Source organism: Vanderwaltozyma polyspora, genomic scaffold (genome assembly GCF_000150035.1).
Source record: "Vanderwaltozyma polyspora DSM 70294 KpolScaffold1068 genomic scaffold, whole genome shotgun sequence".
NCBI classification, from domain to species: Eukaryota; Fungi; Ascomycota; class Saccharomycetes; order Saccharomycetales; family Saccharomycetaceae; genus Vanderwaltozyma; species Vanderwaltozyma polyspora.
The window spans coordinates 9,906-23,738 of record NW_001834551.1 but is presented as its reverse complement, the minus strand read 5'-3'; the positions used below and the strand labels follow the sequence as shown (position 1 = coordinate 23,738).

General features: G+C 35.0%; 6 protein-coding genes across 6 annotated transcripts in view; 5 read left to right on the top strand and 1 right to left on the bottom strand.

The window, feature by feature from the left end:
- Positions 1 to 1,394: 1,394 nt before the first annotated feature.
- On the top strand, positions 1,395 to 2,540 carry DSK2 (ubiquitin domain-containing protein DSK2; the record flags this gene model as incomplete). The annotated part of the gene is made up of 1 exon (XM_001642509.1): positions 1,395 to 2,540. One exon carries the CDS (start codon positions 1,395 to 1,397, stop codon positions 2,538 to 2,540), a length of 1,146 nt encoding a protein of 381 aa, XP_001642559.1.
- Positions 2,541 to 2,921: 381 nt separating this feature from the next.
- Positions 2,922 to 4,775, top strand: TAF8 (Taf8p; the record flags this gene model as incomplete). Its single annotated transcript, XM_001642508.1, has 1 exon — positions 2,922 to 4,775. The coding sequence occupies one exon, from the start codon at positions 2,922 to 2,924 to the stop codon at positions 4,773 to 4,775; it is 1,854 nt and encodes a 617-aa protein (XP_001642558.1).
- Positions 4,776 to 5,535: 760 nt separating this feature from the next.
- On the top strand, positions 5,536 to 7,773 carry FCP1 (protein serine/threonine phosphatase; the record flags this gene model as incomplete). Its single annotated transcript, XM_001642507.1, has 1 exon — positions 5,536 to 7,773. One exon carries the CDS (start codon positions 5,536 to 5,538, stop codon positions 7,771 to 7,773), a length of 2,238 nt encoding a protein of 745 aa, XP_001642557.1.
- Positions 7,774 to 8,298: 525 nt separating this feature from the next.
- On the top strand, positions 8,299 to 10,197 carry PRM15 (phosphoribomutase PRM15; the record flags this gene model as incomplete). Its single annotated transcript, XM_001642506.1, has 1 exon — positions 8,299 to 10,197. One exon carries the CDS (start codon positions 8,299 to 8,301, stop codon positions 10,195 to 10,197), a length of 1,899 nt encoding a protein of 632 aa, XP_001642556.1.
- Positions 10,198 to 10,771: 574 nt separating this feature from the next.
- Positions 10,772 to 11,743, top strand: Kpol_1068p7 (homocysteine S-methyltransferase family protein; the record flags this gene model as incomplete). The annotated part of the gene is made up of 1 exon (XM_001642505.1): positions 10,772 to 11,743. The coding sequence occupies one exon, from the start codon at positions 10,772 to 10,774 to the stop codon at positions 11,741 to 11,743; it is 972 nt and encodes a 323-aa protein (XP_001642555.1).
- Positions 11,744 to 11,973: 230 nt separating this feature from the next.
- NAB6 overlaps positions 11,974 to 13,833 on the bottom strand; it is a gene marked incomplete at both ends in the record, with an annotated part of 3,934 nt that continues 2,074 nt past the window's right edge. The window contains one exon of the mRNA XM_001642504.1: positions 11,974 to 13,419. Within this exon, the coding sequence (XP_001642554.1) occupies positions 11,974 to 13,419 (1,446 nt within the window).

Sequence of the window (13,833 nt, the reverse complement as noted above, 5' to 3'; positions counted from 1 at the left end):
CCCCACATTATCCGGAGTTTCTTTTTTCTCTTAAAGCGAAAAATTTTTTCCCTTGGGGAGAATATTGGGCCCTTAGGAAATTTTATAAAGGGCCGTATATTTACACAACCAATCCGTTAGACCGGCCTTGGCAAAGTTTCCCATGTATTTCCAACAGGGTTCAACTGCCATTCCAAGGAAAGGCCCGGGTACGAACCCCCAGTTTAGTTCCAATTGAAACCACGGATTTTTGCACTTATTGTTGTTATGAACAAACCCTTGCCATAAGAACGGAAGTATGATTACATTGAATACCATCATTGTCAGGACACTCTTCATACGCATCTTAATAACTCTGGGATCATCCCTCTTGGCTCTATAGTCGTCAGTTCCTCTGGAACTGAGATAGACTGCCACAACATAGGAAGCTGAGATGTATAGTGATACCGTCAGTGTAGAGATGGATACCATATTGGAGAAATAGGCTAGTTTTCATAGATCTGAGCGCTGAAACAGAGGAAACAGAGGAAACCAACCCAATGGCTCCAATTCATAAATAGATTCCTGTTCTTATAGTATTCAAGTATTAGAAATCTGATGGGTTGGCTTGGATTCGTTTGATTATTGCCAGGTTCAGTACAACTTGATTACGAAACATGTCCCAATACGGTAATCAATATCTGGAACCTTACCAGGTTGACATGTGATCAGTCGGCGCTATCACCAGTATATCATTCCCCCACCCACTCCTTCACATCAAATAGCACTATCGTAACGTTAATGTTAACGTTAGATGTATCTTAGATATGGTCAGAATAAAGACAAAAAAACGTGTCTAATATATGTCACTGATCACCATTAAGTGTATGTATATGTCTATGGTGTACGTGTATTCCCAATATGCCCAAACTCACAGAGACCCTCTGCTTATAGCTTAAGTATCCATGGTCCTACCATACATCATGTTCAACGACATAGTTAATTTTTGAATTTGTCCAAATATCGCGATCTCTACTACCAAAACGATCAAATCCAAATGAGACCAGACCACTCTGAAAGGTAATAAACGATTTAAAAGAACCTTTACAAGTTATGATGAGATCAGTTTACTAATAGTCGTCGAATTAGGAGGACAGTGCAGCTCATTGGTGTTTAGGTTACAGTATATCAGTTTTATTGGTTCTGATCTCCCTTTGGCATAACTTTAATTTCGGTGAACAAGGAATTTTTTGTTTTTTGTATTATTAGTAATATTCTGGTCCCCTTTCTCAACTCAGATTTTGATTTGTAGATTATAGAATTATTCTATACGTTTACTTGTATTTGTTATATTAGGTTTCATTACAGTATCTGGTGTGTTGACTTTGATCATTTTATTTTTACATTAAAAAGACTATAGCTTTAAATATAGAAGAATGGGTATTAAGATTCATATTAAGTCTGGACAGAACAAGTGGGAAGTCACAGTGGATGTCTCGAATACTGTTTTACAGTTGAAAGAGGAAATTGCAAAAGTCTCTGAAATCCCTGTTGAAAACCAGCGTTTGATTTATTCCGGTAAAATATTGAAAGATGATCAGGTTTTAGAGTTTTACAAGATTCAAGACGAGCATTCCATTCATTTGGTCAAATCTGGTGGAGCTTCAAAAACTAATACAAGTGCTTCTGCTGCTGCGGCATCAACTTCTACAGCTACGAATTCCGATTCAAACGCTCCATTACCTTCAAATATCGCTGCCGGTCAATCAGGTGGGTTCAATCCACTATCTGATTTAACTAGTGCTCGTTATGCCGGTTATGGTTTAAATTTGCCTTCTGCTGACATGTTCGGCCCAGATGGTGGTATGAATAGTATGCCAAATCAAGATGACATGTTGAGAATGTTAGAAAACCCGGTATTTCAATCACAAATGAATGAAATGTTAAGCAATCCTCAAATGATCGATTTCATGATTCAATCGAACCCACAATTACAAGCAATGGGTCCAGAAGCCAGACAAATGTTCCAGAGCCCTTTTTTCAGACAAATGTTGACTAACCCAGAAATGATCAGACAAAGCATGCAGATGGCCAATATGATGGGTGGTAATGGTCAGTTTGGAGCAAACGCGGCTGCATCTTCATTCCCTGCTCCTGGTGAAACTGATACAACTGCAGCTGCTGAAACAAACACAGAGACAACATCTACTCCTGCTGCTACAGGTGCCGCTGCTGCCGGTCAACAAAACCCATTTGCATCTCTATTTAACCCAGCCATGAACCCATTTGCAGCAATGATGAATAATAACGCTGCTGCTGCTGCTGGTGCCGGTGCCACTGGTGCAGCCGGTGCCACCGGAACCCCAGCTTTTGACCCTTCTTTGTTTGCATCCATGTTCCAACCTCCACAACAACAACAGCAAGAACAAGATAATAGACCACCTGAAGAACGCTACGAATCTCAACTGAGACAACTAAATGATATGGGATTCTTCGATTTCGATAGAAACGTCGCTGCTCTAAGACGTAGTGGTGGTTCAGTCCAAGGCGCATTAGATGCTTTACTAAGTAACGATGTATGATTTTCCATTATATAGTTATGTGTAAATGATAACTTTCATACTTAAATTTAATTCCCCCCTCTACATCTTCTTGAAACTAATAAGATCAGTATCTGATCCGTCTCTTGTCAACTCTTAACTTCTTTCATCTCACTCTTTCTCTTTACCTCTTTGTTCGTTCCAGCTTAAATCACAAGATTTTTCAGCTCTCTTAATAATTCCGGTCTCTTCAATAAAAATTCAATACCTGAAAGATAATGAAATAAATATTGATGGATATCAGTTAAAAGAATTATAAATAAAGAGAACAACGTTGGTCAAGGAGACTGATTGACTTAGATATCTTTGGTGATAGAGGACCGTATTGTTTTTATTGTGTAGTTCTGTGTTGATAATTGGATAATGACGGGGGAGGCTACGAAGTATATTCAATTAACTGAATTACCAACGTTAACGGAATATAAATATGAAGAGACTGAGCCAGCAATAGAGAAAATATTGGCTAAAGCAGTTGCTTTGCAATTGAAATCGATGAATTGTGATACCAGTATTACGAAGTTCGCGTTTGAGCATTTGATGTCATTAGTTGTTGGTCAAATAGATGATATGGTATTGGAACTACATAGGTTAAGTTCTTTGCAAAGGCGTAACACTGTTGCTAAAGCAGATATATCGGTTTGGTTAAGAGGTTTCAATTTAACTCCAGAAGATTTGGAAGAGCAGAATCAAAAGTCTCAATATTTATCAAAATTGTATGATAAAGATTATGAATCTTTAACTAAGATTGCTACAACTACGACCAGGACCTTATCGACGTATCAAAAATTAGATTTAACGCATAAAGATACGTCTACTGCACAAACTTCGAAACTAGTTCCTATATCGAACCCATTGCAGAAACTTATACCAAGTTGGTTGCCTGATTTCCCACCAGATTATACTTATAAATTTACTCCCCAATACAATACACCCATAACTGATGAAACTATTATAAGGCGGAAGGTGGTCGAAGAAGGTAAGCAGTCGGAGAAGGCATTGTTGAATTTATTAAGAGGTGGACAAGAGGATCGAATCAGCAGAGATTTGAAGTTTTCTTCATCTGAGATGGAATTAGCAACTGAAGAAACATTGGCAACTTATAGTGCCATTACTTTGAGGAATAAGCACCTGACTTCATTCTTTGAAAAGGAACCAATACAAAATTCTTTGAATGTTGAAGAATATGCACGAACTCGAGTAGAAATAGAAAGGAAGAAAGTCCTAGGCTATGAAGAGAGACAATTACAGATACAAAGGAACCCATTTTTAAAGATATCACGCTTAATTTCAGCAAATAACGATAATAAAGTATCCAAAAGTGTAGCAAATACAGAAATACGAAAATATTTGAAGAGGTCCTTATTAAATTTTATCCATAGCATACCGAAAACACAACAGGAAAGGAAAGAAGCCAGGGAAAGGGCAGAAGAAGAAAAAGAGCGTAGGCTGGCTGAGATAAAAGCATTGAAAGAAGAGAAACTAAAAGAAATGGAAGCAAAAAAATCATCAGATTTCAATCTCTTGGATTTATCCAACTATCCGAATGATTCACACGGTGGATTTTTCGCTGCATTAGAAAGTAGTGATGAAGAAAGAGAATTGATTATACAACCAAGACTAAGTAGTTATACCAGAAATAACAGCGGGGTGTCTTCGAATGAAACCCAAGCTGATAGCGTTAAAAATGCAAACGAAAATGAAAATGAAAATGAAAATGAAGCCATAAAAGCTGGGAAGGAACTTGAAAATGACACTACAGACAGTGTGAAAGATATACCTACTGAAGAGAATAAAATTCACACTGATGCAAATACTGCTGCTACAGAAAAAGTTGAAACGATACAAAATAATAATTCTGACGACGCTAAAACAGCTCAAGACAATGAGAAAGAAACCGTCGAAAAGACAGAAACAGCTCCGGCTATTGAGAATTCCGAACAAACAGTAAAAGAACCTGAAACCACTGAGAGCAATGGCATTGGAAGCAGTACAGATACCACAAAGGACAAAGAGCCAGTAATTTCAAATCCAGAAGAACCTCAGGTCAACAGTGATATCAACGAACCTACTGCTTCAAGTACAACTGACACTACACTACAGCAAGCGCAAGAACCAGAGAAAGAGGAAGTTGAAGCTGATAATGGCCAATCGATAGAAAATGTAGAACCTCTAACGACAGCTGAACCTGGATCTGAACCCAAACCCATTCTCGATTGAACAATGGATGTGAATTCTACCTGAATCATCCATCAATTCACCACGTGACCTCATCTTTTTTCGAATCAATAACAAATAATTCCATCACCGCGAAACAAAACACGTATTGTATATAACTTACAACTAATTAATCAATCCATAGATCTAACTCATCAATGTAATATTAACCACCCTCATCCCACCAATACATGGTATCCCAACTATAACAGATAACCTTCCAAACCTTGCCCTCTTCCCTGCACCCATTCGTTACCAAATTTCTTCAAACTGGTTGTTAAAGGGTTAATTCCTGTGCTGACATCAAACTGAAAAAAAAAAAGATATGGAAAAAATATATATATATAAGGCCTTATATATAAAAGGAAGATGATGAAGTGTTGTTTAACAATGGGAAACATGGTTTTGAAGGTCAAGACATACATTAGCAGGTATATTTGTCGAGAGAATTGACTTCGTTAGGTTTGTGCTTTGTTGGTTTATTTCTATTTGTGCTAAATTTTGGTTTAAAAGTGGATCCATTGGGAATTATTTGTTCAAGAAATTGCTAAATCCATTGTTTAGAAGCAAACTAATTTCGAAGAGTTTTGATATACATAAGAAGTATTTGAGGTTTTGTTTTAGGGAATTGGTGGTGTGTAGTTATAATTGTTATTGGAATCTATTTTTGTTTTGTTTTCTGGTATAAGTTTGGTGTGTTTTTTTTTTGTTTTTGGTTGATATTTTTTGGTTTGGGTTTAACTTGATTTGATTCTTGGCAAACATGAGTACTCCAGTTAGCGCACCTTTGGGTTTGCCATATCCAATTACAATCTCGAAACTTATAGCTTCGATCGGTAGTCATGTAGAGAAGGGACAGCGTTTATTTGCGTATAAGTTTTGGTATATTGTCGAGATAGCCAAATCTCCTGATGAAAACGACGATGGTGTCAATGATGAGCATTCAAAGAAAAGTATTAGGGAATCGATTGAATTTTTTGATTCTCCATTTGAAGGTGATTTAGTTAGTTGGAATGTCGACGTAGGTGATGAAATTGTTGAGCCAAATCAGACAATTTGTGAGATAGTAAGGCCTTGCAACCATGATATCGTTTACGCAGGTATTTGTACCATGTGTGGTAAAGAGGTTGATGAGAGTGATCAAGTTAGTGCGAATCTGACTATTTCTCATACCGATACTAATTTGAAAGTTAGTAGAAGGGAAGCTAATGATATCGGACAGGGTATCAAGAAACGTTTAATTAGAGAGAAAAAACTGATCCTTGTGGTAGATTTAGATCAAACTGTGATTCATTGTGGTGTTGATCCAACTATTGCCGAATGGAAAAATGACCCCACAAATCCAAATTTTGAAACTTTAAGAGATGTGAAATCATTTGTATTAGAAGAAGAACCAATCTTGCCTCCAATGTACATGGGGCCAAAGCCTCCAACTCATAAATGTTGGTACTATGTTAAAATAAGACCTGGTTTGAAAGAGTTTTTTGAAGAGGTTTCAAAATTGTATGAAATGCACATTTATACAATGGCAACCAGATCCTATGCCCAAGAAATCGCTAAAATTATTGATCCAGATGGTACTCTTTTCGCTGATCGTATTTTATCCCGTAATGAAAATGGTTCTTTGACACATAAGTCATTGGAAAGATTATTTCCGACAGATCAATCAATGGTGGTTGTCATTGATGATAGAGGTGATGTATGGAACTGGTGTCCAAATTTAATCAAAGTCACACCATACAACTTCTTCGTTGGTATTGGTGATATTAATTCCAACTTTCTACCAAGACAACAAACTACTATGTTACAATTGGGAAGAAGGAACCATAAAAAAACTGAAGACACAGATGAGCTTTTGACAGACATTATGGATACTGAAAAGAAGCTTCAAGAAAAGATAGATGAAGAGGTTAAACGTCAAGAAGAGAATTTGAGTCATCAGTCAGCGGCTTTAGGTGAAGAAATCTCTTCACAGGTAAGAAAAGAGGATATAACCAAAAAAATTGAATTTTCTGCATCTTTGGAAGTTCAACAACAAAATAGACCTTTAGCAGAATTGCAAAAGCATATGCATAATCAACAATTGCTGACTGATGATGATGATGAGTTATTTTATTTAAAAGACATTCTAAAAAATGTTCAACAAAAATACTATGAAGAATTGAAAACTGATAAAGAAATACAAATACAAACTTTGATGCCTAAATTGAAGAAGAAAGTGCTTGAAGGTTGCAATTTTGTATTTTCTGGTTTAATCCCATTGGGGACTAATATTCAAAAAGCAGATATCGTACTCTGGACAAATATGTTTGGAGCTCAATCTTCTGCAGATATCACTGAAGACACAACACATGTGATAACAAAGACACCACATACATACAAAGCTAAGATAGCAAAAGCTTTTAAATCTGACATCAAGGTTCTTCATCCTGACTGGGTCTTTGAGTGTCTGTTAAATTGGAAATATATGCCAGAATTTCCATATGAATACAATATTATTCCAACAGCTACAGATAAAGAACTAAATGAGTTTAAAGAAGCGCTTGAAAGGAGAAAGAAGAAAGAAACTAAAACTAAGATAACTGTTTCTGAAGAGAGTTTAGAAGGTGATTCTAATTCACCAAGCTCCCAAGGTGCATCTGTGGACTTATTTGCCAGTGGTGCTTCATGGTTGATCGATGATGATGATGATGAAATTATTGATTCTGAAGAAGAGGAGAGCAAAGAACCAGAATATGATGAATTTGCTGACGATAACAATGATCTTCAAACGGTGAAAAAACACCCTCTAGAATCGAATGAATTTACTGATGAGGATGGTAGCAATAAAAAGGTACACATTGCTGAAGAAGATGAAGGACAAAATGAAGGTCAAGATGAAGGTCAAGATGATCAACTCTCGGAGGATAAAACTAGTCAGCCGAAAGATGAAGAGAGTGATTCAGAACTAGAAGAAGAGATATTGAATGCATTAGATGATAGTGATGACGATGAAGAGTAATTGGCATTGCAACTACATTTGCCATTTTTGTAAATATAATTGTGGTAAGAAACATACATGAAGTCTAATTACATGTGGGTGCTACAAAACAGTAATATGCATATATCTGTATAGATGCTGCAATGTAGGTTTTTGAACTCCATGATAGCTTCTATGTTGTTGTTTTCCAATAGTCATACTCTTTCAAGTTATTATGAATGATCTATCAAAGATAATTAAAATGAACCAATTTCATCATAATTATACTTTTCTATATACGTTGTAATACTATTAATGGCATACTGCATAATGCATGATATATAATTATATAATATTAACTATAATTTTGTTACCTTTTGACGATCCATTAGTGATAAAGTTAGTTAAAGCTAATTAAGTTTAAAGCCGGGTTTGAAAATGGTAGAGATTATATCAAATGAACTTTATAAAGGTTAAAAGATGAGATAGTTGAATGTAAGAACGGTAAGATCTGTTGATTTCCATACAAGATCTCTAATAACTATATTGCTAGAAGTTTGATTTGAGATGGTTTCCTCGAATTCTGAGTTTGATTCTGTTCTCGAAACGTTACCTGTTGATTTAAGGGACAAAGTTGGAACTTGGCTTGCACAAGATAAGAACCCTGAGACTATCAATGAGGTTATAAGATTATGTAAGGCCAATAGTTTGAACGAACTACATAAACGGTTTGATAATAGAATACTATTTGGTACTGCTGGTTTAAGATCTAAAATGGAGGCTGGTTTTAGCCGTATGAATACCCTGGTTGTGCTTCAAGCTACTCAAGGTTTAGCAACTTATATCAAACAGCAATTTCCAAGTAATCTTAAAGCTGTCATTGGGCATGATCACAGGTACCATTCAAAGGAATTTGCCGAAATTGCTACTTCTGTCTTCCTAAGTGCTGGATTTACTGTTTATAATTTGAATCCACCAGGTACTTTTGTTCATACGCCATTGGTGCCCTTCACAGTAGATCAAATTGGTGCATCTGTAGGTGTTATGATTACTGCCAGTCACAATCCTAAGATGGATAATGGCTACAAAGTATACTATTCGAATGGGTGTCAGATAATACCTCCAGTAGATGCTTCAATTGCAAAATGTATTGATGAAAACTTGGAACCATGGTCGAACTCCTGGGACTCCTCGAAAGCTATTGAAGCAGGTTTATCCAATAAAAAGTTAATATATTTGAGGAATGAAATGTTATTAGCTTATTCTGATAAAGTTGATAACAATATAATTGATAAAAAAACAATAAGGGAGTTTGATGAACATAGAAAACCATGGTTTGTTTATACTCCGATGCATGGGGTCGGTTATGAAATATTTACTTCTCTTGTATTGGAGAAGGTGAATTTGAAAGAAAATAGGGATTACTTGACTGTTAAGGAACAGATTGTCCCAGATCCTGCTTTCCCTACTATTAGTTTCCCAAATCCAGAGGAAAAAGGTGCATTGGATATGGCAATTGCTTTGGCAAAGGAGAATGATATCTCTTTGGTCATTGCCAATGATCCAGATGCTGATAGATTTTCAGCTGCAATTTATAATTCACACTCTGGAGAATGGCAACAATTGACAGGTAATGAGATTGGGTTTTTGTTCGGTTACTATCTATTTAACAAATACACTAATATGGATCCTGAATTCAAAAAGAACCATCCATTAGCGATGTTAAATTCTACAGTGTCATCCCGAATGCTTAAGTCAATGGCTGACACTGAGAATTTTAAGTTTATAGATACATTAACTGGGTTTAAATGGATTGGTAACAAGGCTATTGACTTAAAGAAGGAGGGTTATCATGTAGTATTTGGATATGAAGAAGCCATAGGGTACATGTTTCCCGCTATGGAACATGATAAAGATGGTATCACTGCTAGTGTAGTATTCCTTCAAGCTTATTTTGAGTGGGACAATTTATCTAAAGTGACAGTTATTGATATTCTTGAACAAGGTATAGAAAAATATGGAGCATTCAAAGAATATAATGGATACTATGTTGTAAGTAATCCTCAAGTGACTAATGATATATTTCATTATATTAGGAATGAATATCCTAAAAATGGTAATCAATATCCGAAAATGATTGGAACTTTATTAGAAGTATGTTCATTCAGAGATTTAACGACCGGTTTCCAGTCAGACACAGTTGATAACATCCCTTCACTTCCAGTTGACCCTAGTTCACAAATGATTACGATAACTGCCAAAATTTGTGATGATGAATATCAAAAGTCAGATTCCATTGTAAGGTTTACGATGAGAGGTTCTGGTACCGAACCAAAATTGAAGCTATATATCGAAGGACATTCAAAAGATCCTATAGCTGCATCAAAAATTGCAAAATTAACATGGGATGTATTAAAAAAAGAGTGGATCAGACCTGAAGTCACTGGGGTGACAACATCTTACTGAATTATCTTACTCTACAAAGGAGGTAAACATGATTATACTTCATATGATGTAATTTGATGGATATATTCATCATCCAATGACGAATATTTCACTTAAAGTGAAATAAAATATGTAAATAGATATAAACTTCTTATTAAAATTTTACAAAGTCGATTAAATAGTTCGTATGTTTATTTAGATCAGTCTCTAAATTAATAGTGTTTTGTTTTTTCTTCCTTCTTGATCCATAACTATTGTCAACCTTAAAATTTTAGTAATCTTATTCATTTTATCTCATCACTAAAGGCTTGCTAGTTCTTTGGAATTATTCTACATTCAAAAGTGACATTAATTTATATAATTCAAGTGTAAAATGATATTGGCAGTTTATATCAACTTTCAATCTTTAACAATGCCCTGTTTTTTATGGCCCGTTCTTATAGCATATCCACGCATTAAAGTATCTATTAAATCACACTCTCAATTAAACTCATTTGATCAAAGAAAAGTATTCAATTGACTGAAATTAAAGATTGGGTATTAAGCTAATACATCTTCTTGAATAGGAAACTACATTCATTATATTATCTATTAGATGAGAGTGCCTATTGAAGAATTAATAAGAAACCAACCTGATGAAGTTCTAGTTTCAGATGGGGGTTTAGGGACTTTATTAGAAAGCAGAGGTATTAATGTATCTAGTCCATTGTGGTCAACAGTACCGTTTCTAAAAGATGATTTCTGGGATTCTGAAACTAAAACTTCAGATAGAAATATTATAGAAGGGATATATAGAGATTATATCACTAGTGGATCAAGAATTTTATCTACTATCACGTATCAAACCAGTTTTGCTTTAATCTCTACACATACTGAAGTGAAAACAATTGAAGGATATAAACAACTTATTAGAAATATAACTTCATTTTGTAGATCTGCTATTGGTGAGGATAATTATCTAATTGGGTCAATTGGTCCTTTTGGTGCTCGTTTAGGTGCAGAATACACAGGCAATTATGGTGACTCTCCAAGTAACATTAATTACTTGGAATATTTTAAACCACAATTAGAAGAATTCAATAATAATGATGATATTGATATCATTGGATTTGAAACCGTGCCTAATAAGTACGAATTAGAAGCAATTTTGTCATGGGACAAATCAGTCATCTCCAAGCCATACTATGTCAGCCTTTCATTATTAGACAATGGTGGATTGAGAGATGGGACATCATTTGAAGAGATAGCCACCATCTTCAAAAAATACTCCAATAATGATAATTTGATCCTTACTGGCGCCAATTGTATTTCCTTTAAGTATGCATCAGAAAATATTTCAAAATTACATCAAGCCATTCCTACATTACCTTTAATTGTATATCCTAACAGTGGTGAAATATATGATCCACTTACCAAAAAATGGACAATTGATCAGACATTTGGGTTAACATGGGAAGATTTGATTAAAGAACTAAGAACAAGTAATGTCAGAATCGTTGGTGGCTGTTGTAGAACTACGCCTGATGACATTAATAAAATAAAGGATATGATTACTAAAGTTAAGTAAATACAAACGTAAATAATATAAGAGTAGTTCATTTACTTCATATTATAGTAGTTTAATAGTATTTCTACATTAATATTTCTTTTTATATAAAAATCGATTTATATACATATACATGATAGCATGTATTGATTGTTCTATCATATTCTTTGTCTTGTTCTATATTGTTCTTGTTTTATTGTTCATTGTTTGGATTAATTTCAGTGGAGCTTTAAATATTTGTAAAAATTTAATTAGGAATTGCCAGCATTAATTACATTTTCATCATAGAATTCAGGTTCATCTGAAGAAGCCCCCAAGATATTAGCCGCATACATGAATGTTGAATGTTGTAATTGTGCTAAATATTGAGACATGACATCTGAACCTGGTAATAACTTCTTATTCTTCTTGCTACTCCTTTTATGAGAAGCGTTTTTACTTGATGTGTTTGAATCATTTTCTGACATATCGTTTTGGTCCATGGTACTTAGGTTAGTGAGATCAGAAGATAGTTGCTTGCTTGACTTCTGGAAGTCGCGAGATAAAGTAGCAGGTGCTAATGGTGGAGATGATTCTAATAATGTTTTCGATACCGGTGGTGGGTTACCAAAGTTTAGATTATTGTTCATATCGTTTTTCCTGTGGTTTTGTTTCTTATTCTTATTACCCTTTGTATTTTCCCTCACTGGTGGGTCGATAATTAATTCTATATCTGTGGAAATATCTGAATCTGAATCATCAGTTTCTTTCAAATCATGATTTTCAGAATTTGGTTTACTTAGTGACATCCCCAGGCCATCTAGAGAAATTTTAGGTTCCTCTTGTTCAGATTCATTTTGAGATGGTGTTTCAACTTGAATACCAAATGAGTTTAAGTTAATACTTTTGTTCGATATTTTATTTTTTTCTTCTTGCTTCCTCTCTTCTTCGAGTTGTTGAAGCCTGATGTTATATGATGGCTTTTTAACTTTTCTGTAGAATTTAGAATTTTTACCAGATATCAAACTCTTGTTTACATTACCGCAACGATCTTTACCGTATCCAATAATAAGACCCTTGTATCTATTAGCATATCTTTCATGAAATGTCTTGCCACCATTTGAACTGTTGACAGATTCAACTAACTTTATAGCAGAACGAATGTTCATAAAATTAATCCAACAACAGTGACCATCATTTAAAAAGTTTACCTGTTCCATTTCACCAAAGTATGAAAAATCCTTTCTTAATTCTTCTTCAGTGGGTAACACATATTTATTATGGTATTCTTTATACTCTGGATCATTAATAAATTTATCTTTAAATGCATATTCAGGTAAACTGACGTATACGTTTCTACTGGCACCAACAGTAACAGCTAATGATATGGATTTTGGAAGTGGGCCGGAGTGATCACCCCAGCCAACTCTCAAAGTGTTGTTATGAAGAATAATAGGATCAATGAATGAATTTGCATAGAACTGAGCGGCAGAAGCGGCTTCTATAAAAGTTACAAAGCAAATACCCTTCTCCTTAAAAAATTTAATCTGTTGCAAAGTACCCCCTCTGACTACATTACAAATATCTTCTGCTTTTGATCTAGGGTTGATATTACCAATATAGACGGTTCTGTTACCGGCTCCACCACCCATGGTATTCGCAATTTCTGCTGAAGTTGCAAATTGATGTTTGGAGGCTCTGAGTAATTGGTGCAGCATAATTGTTTGATCTAGGTTCAGAATGAAGTCTATTACTGAAAGCTATATTTTGTCTACCTCATCAATACTTGTGGGGAGAAATACTGAAGCATCATAATTTCGTCAACATATACTTCCTGGCTATTTGGAATGTTACCTTCAAGTCTAACAATGCTTCTCTTAAAAAGTTATGCTTCCTAGGGGTCCGGAAGGTCTTCAAAAAATGGTCCTCGTATAAGAAAGAACATTTCATAAACAAGGCTGAAATTAATTTGGAAAATTATCATGAGTGGGCCGAAACCGCCTCTAAAACACAATTGTTGTTCCCCCCCAAATTGGGGAATTTACCAAATTTTTAAATCCGAATTATTTTTTTGAAATTGAAGGGTTTCCACGGGAATCCTTTATATTGGAAAGTGTATATCTCTGTTGAGG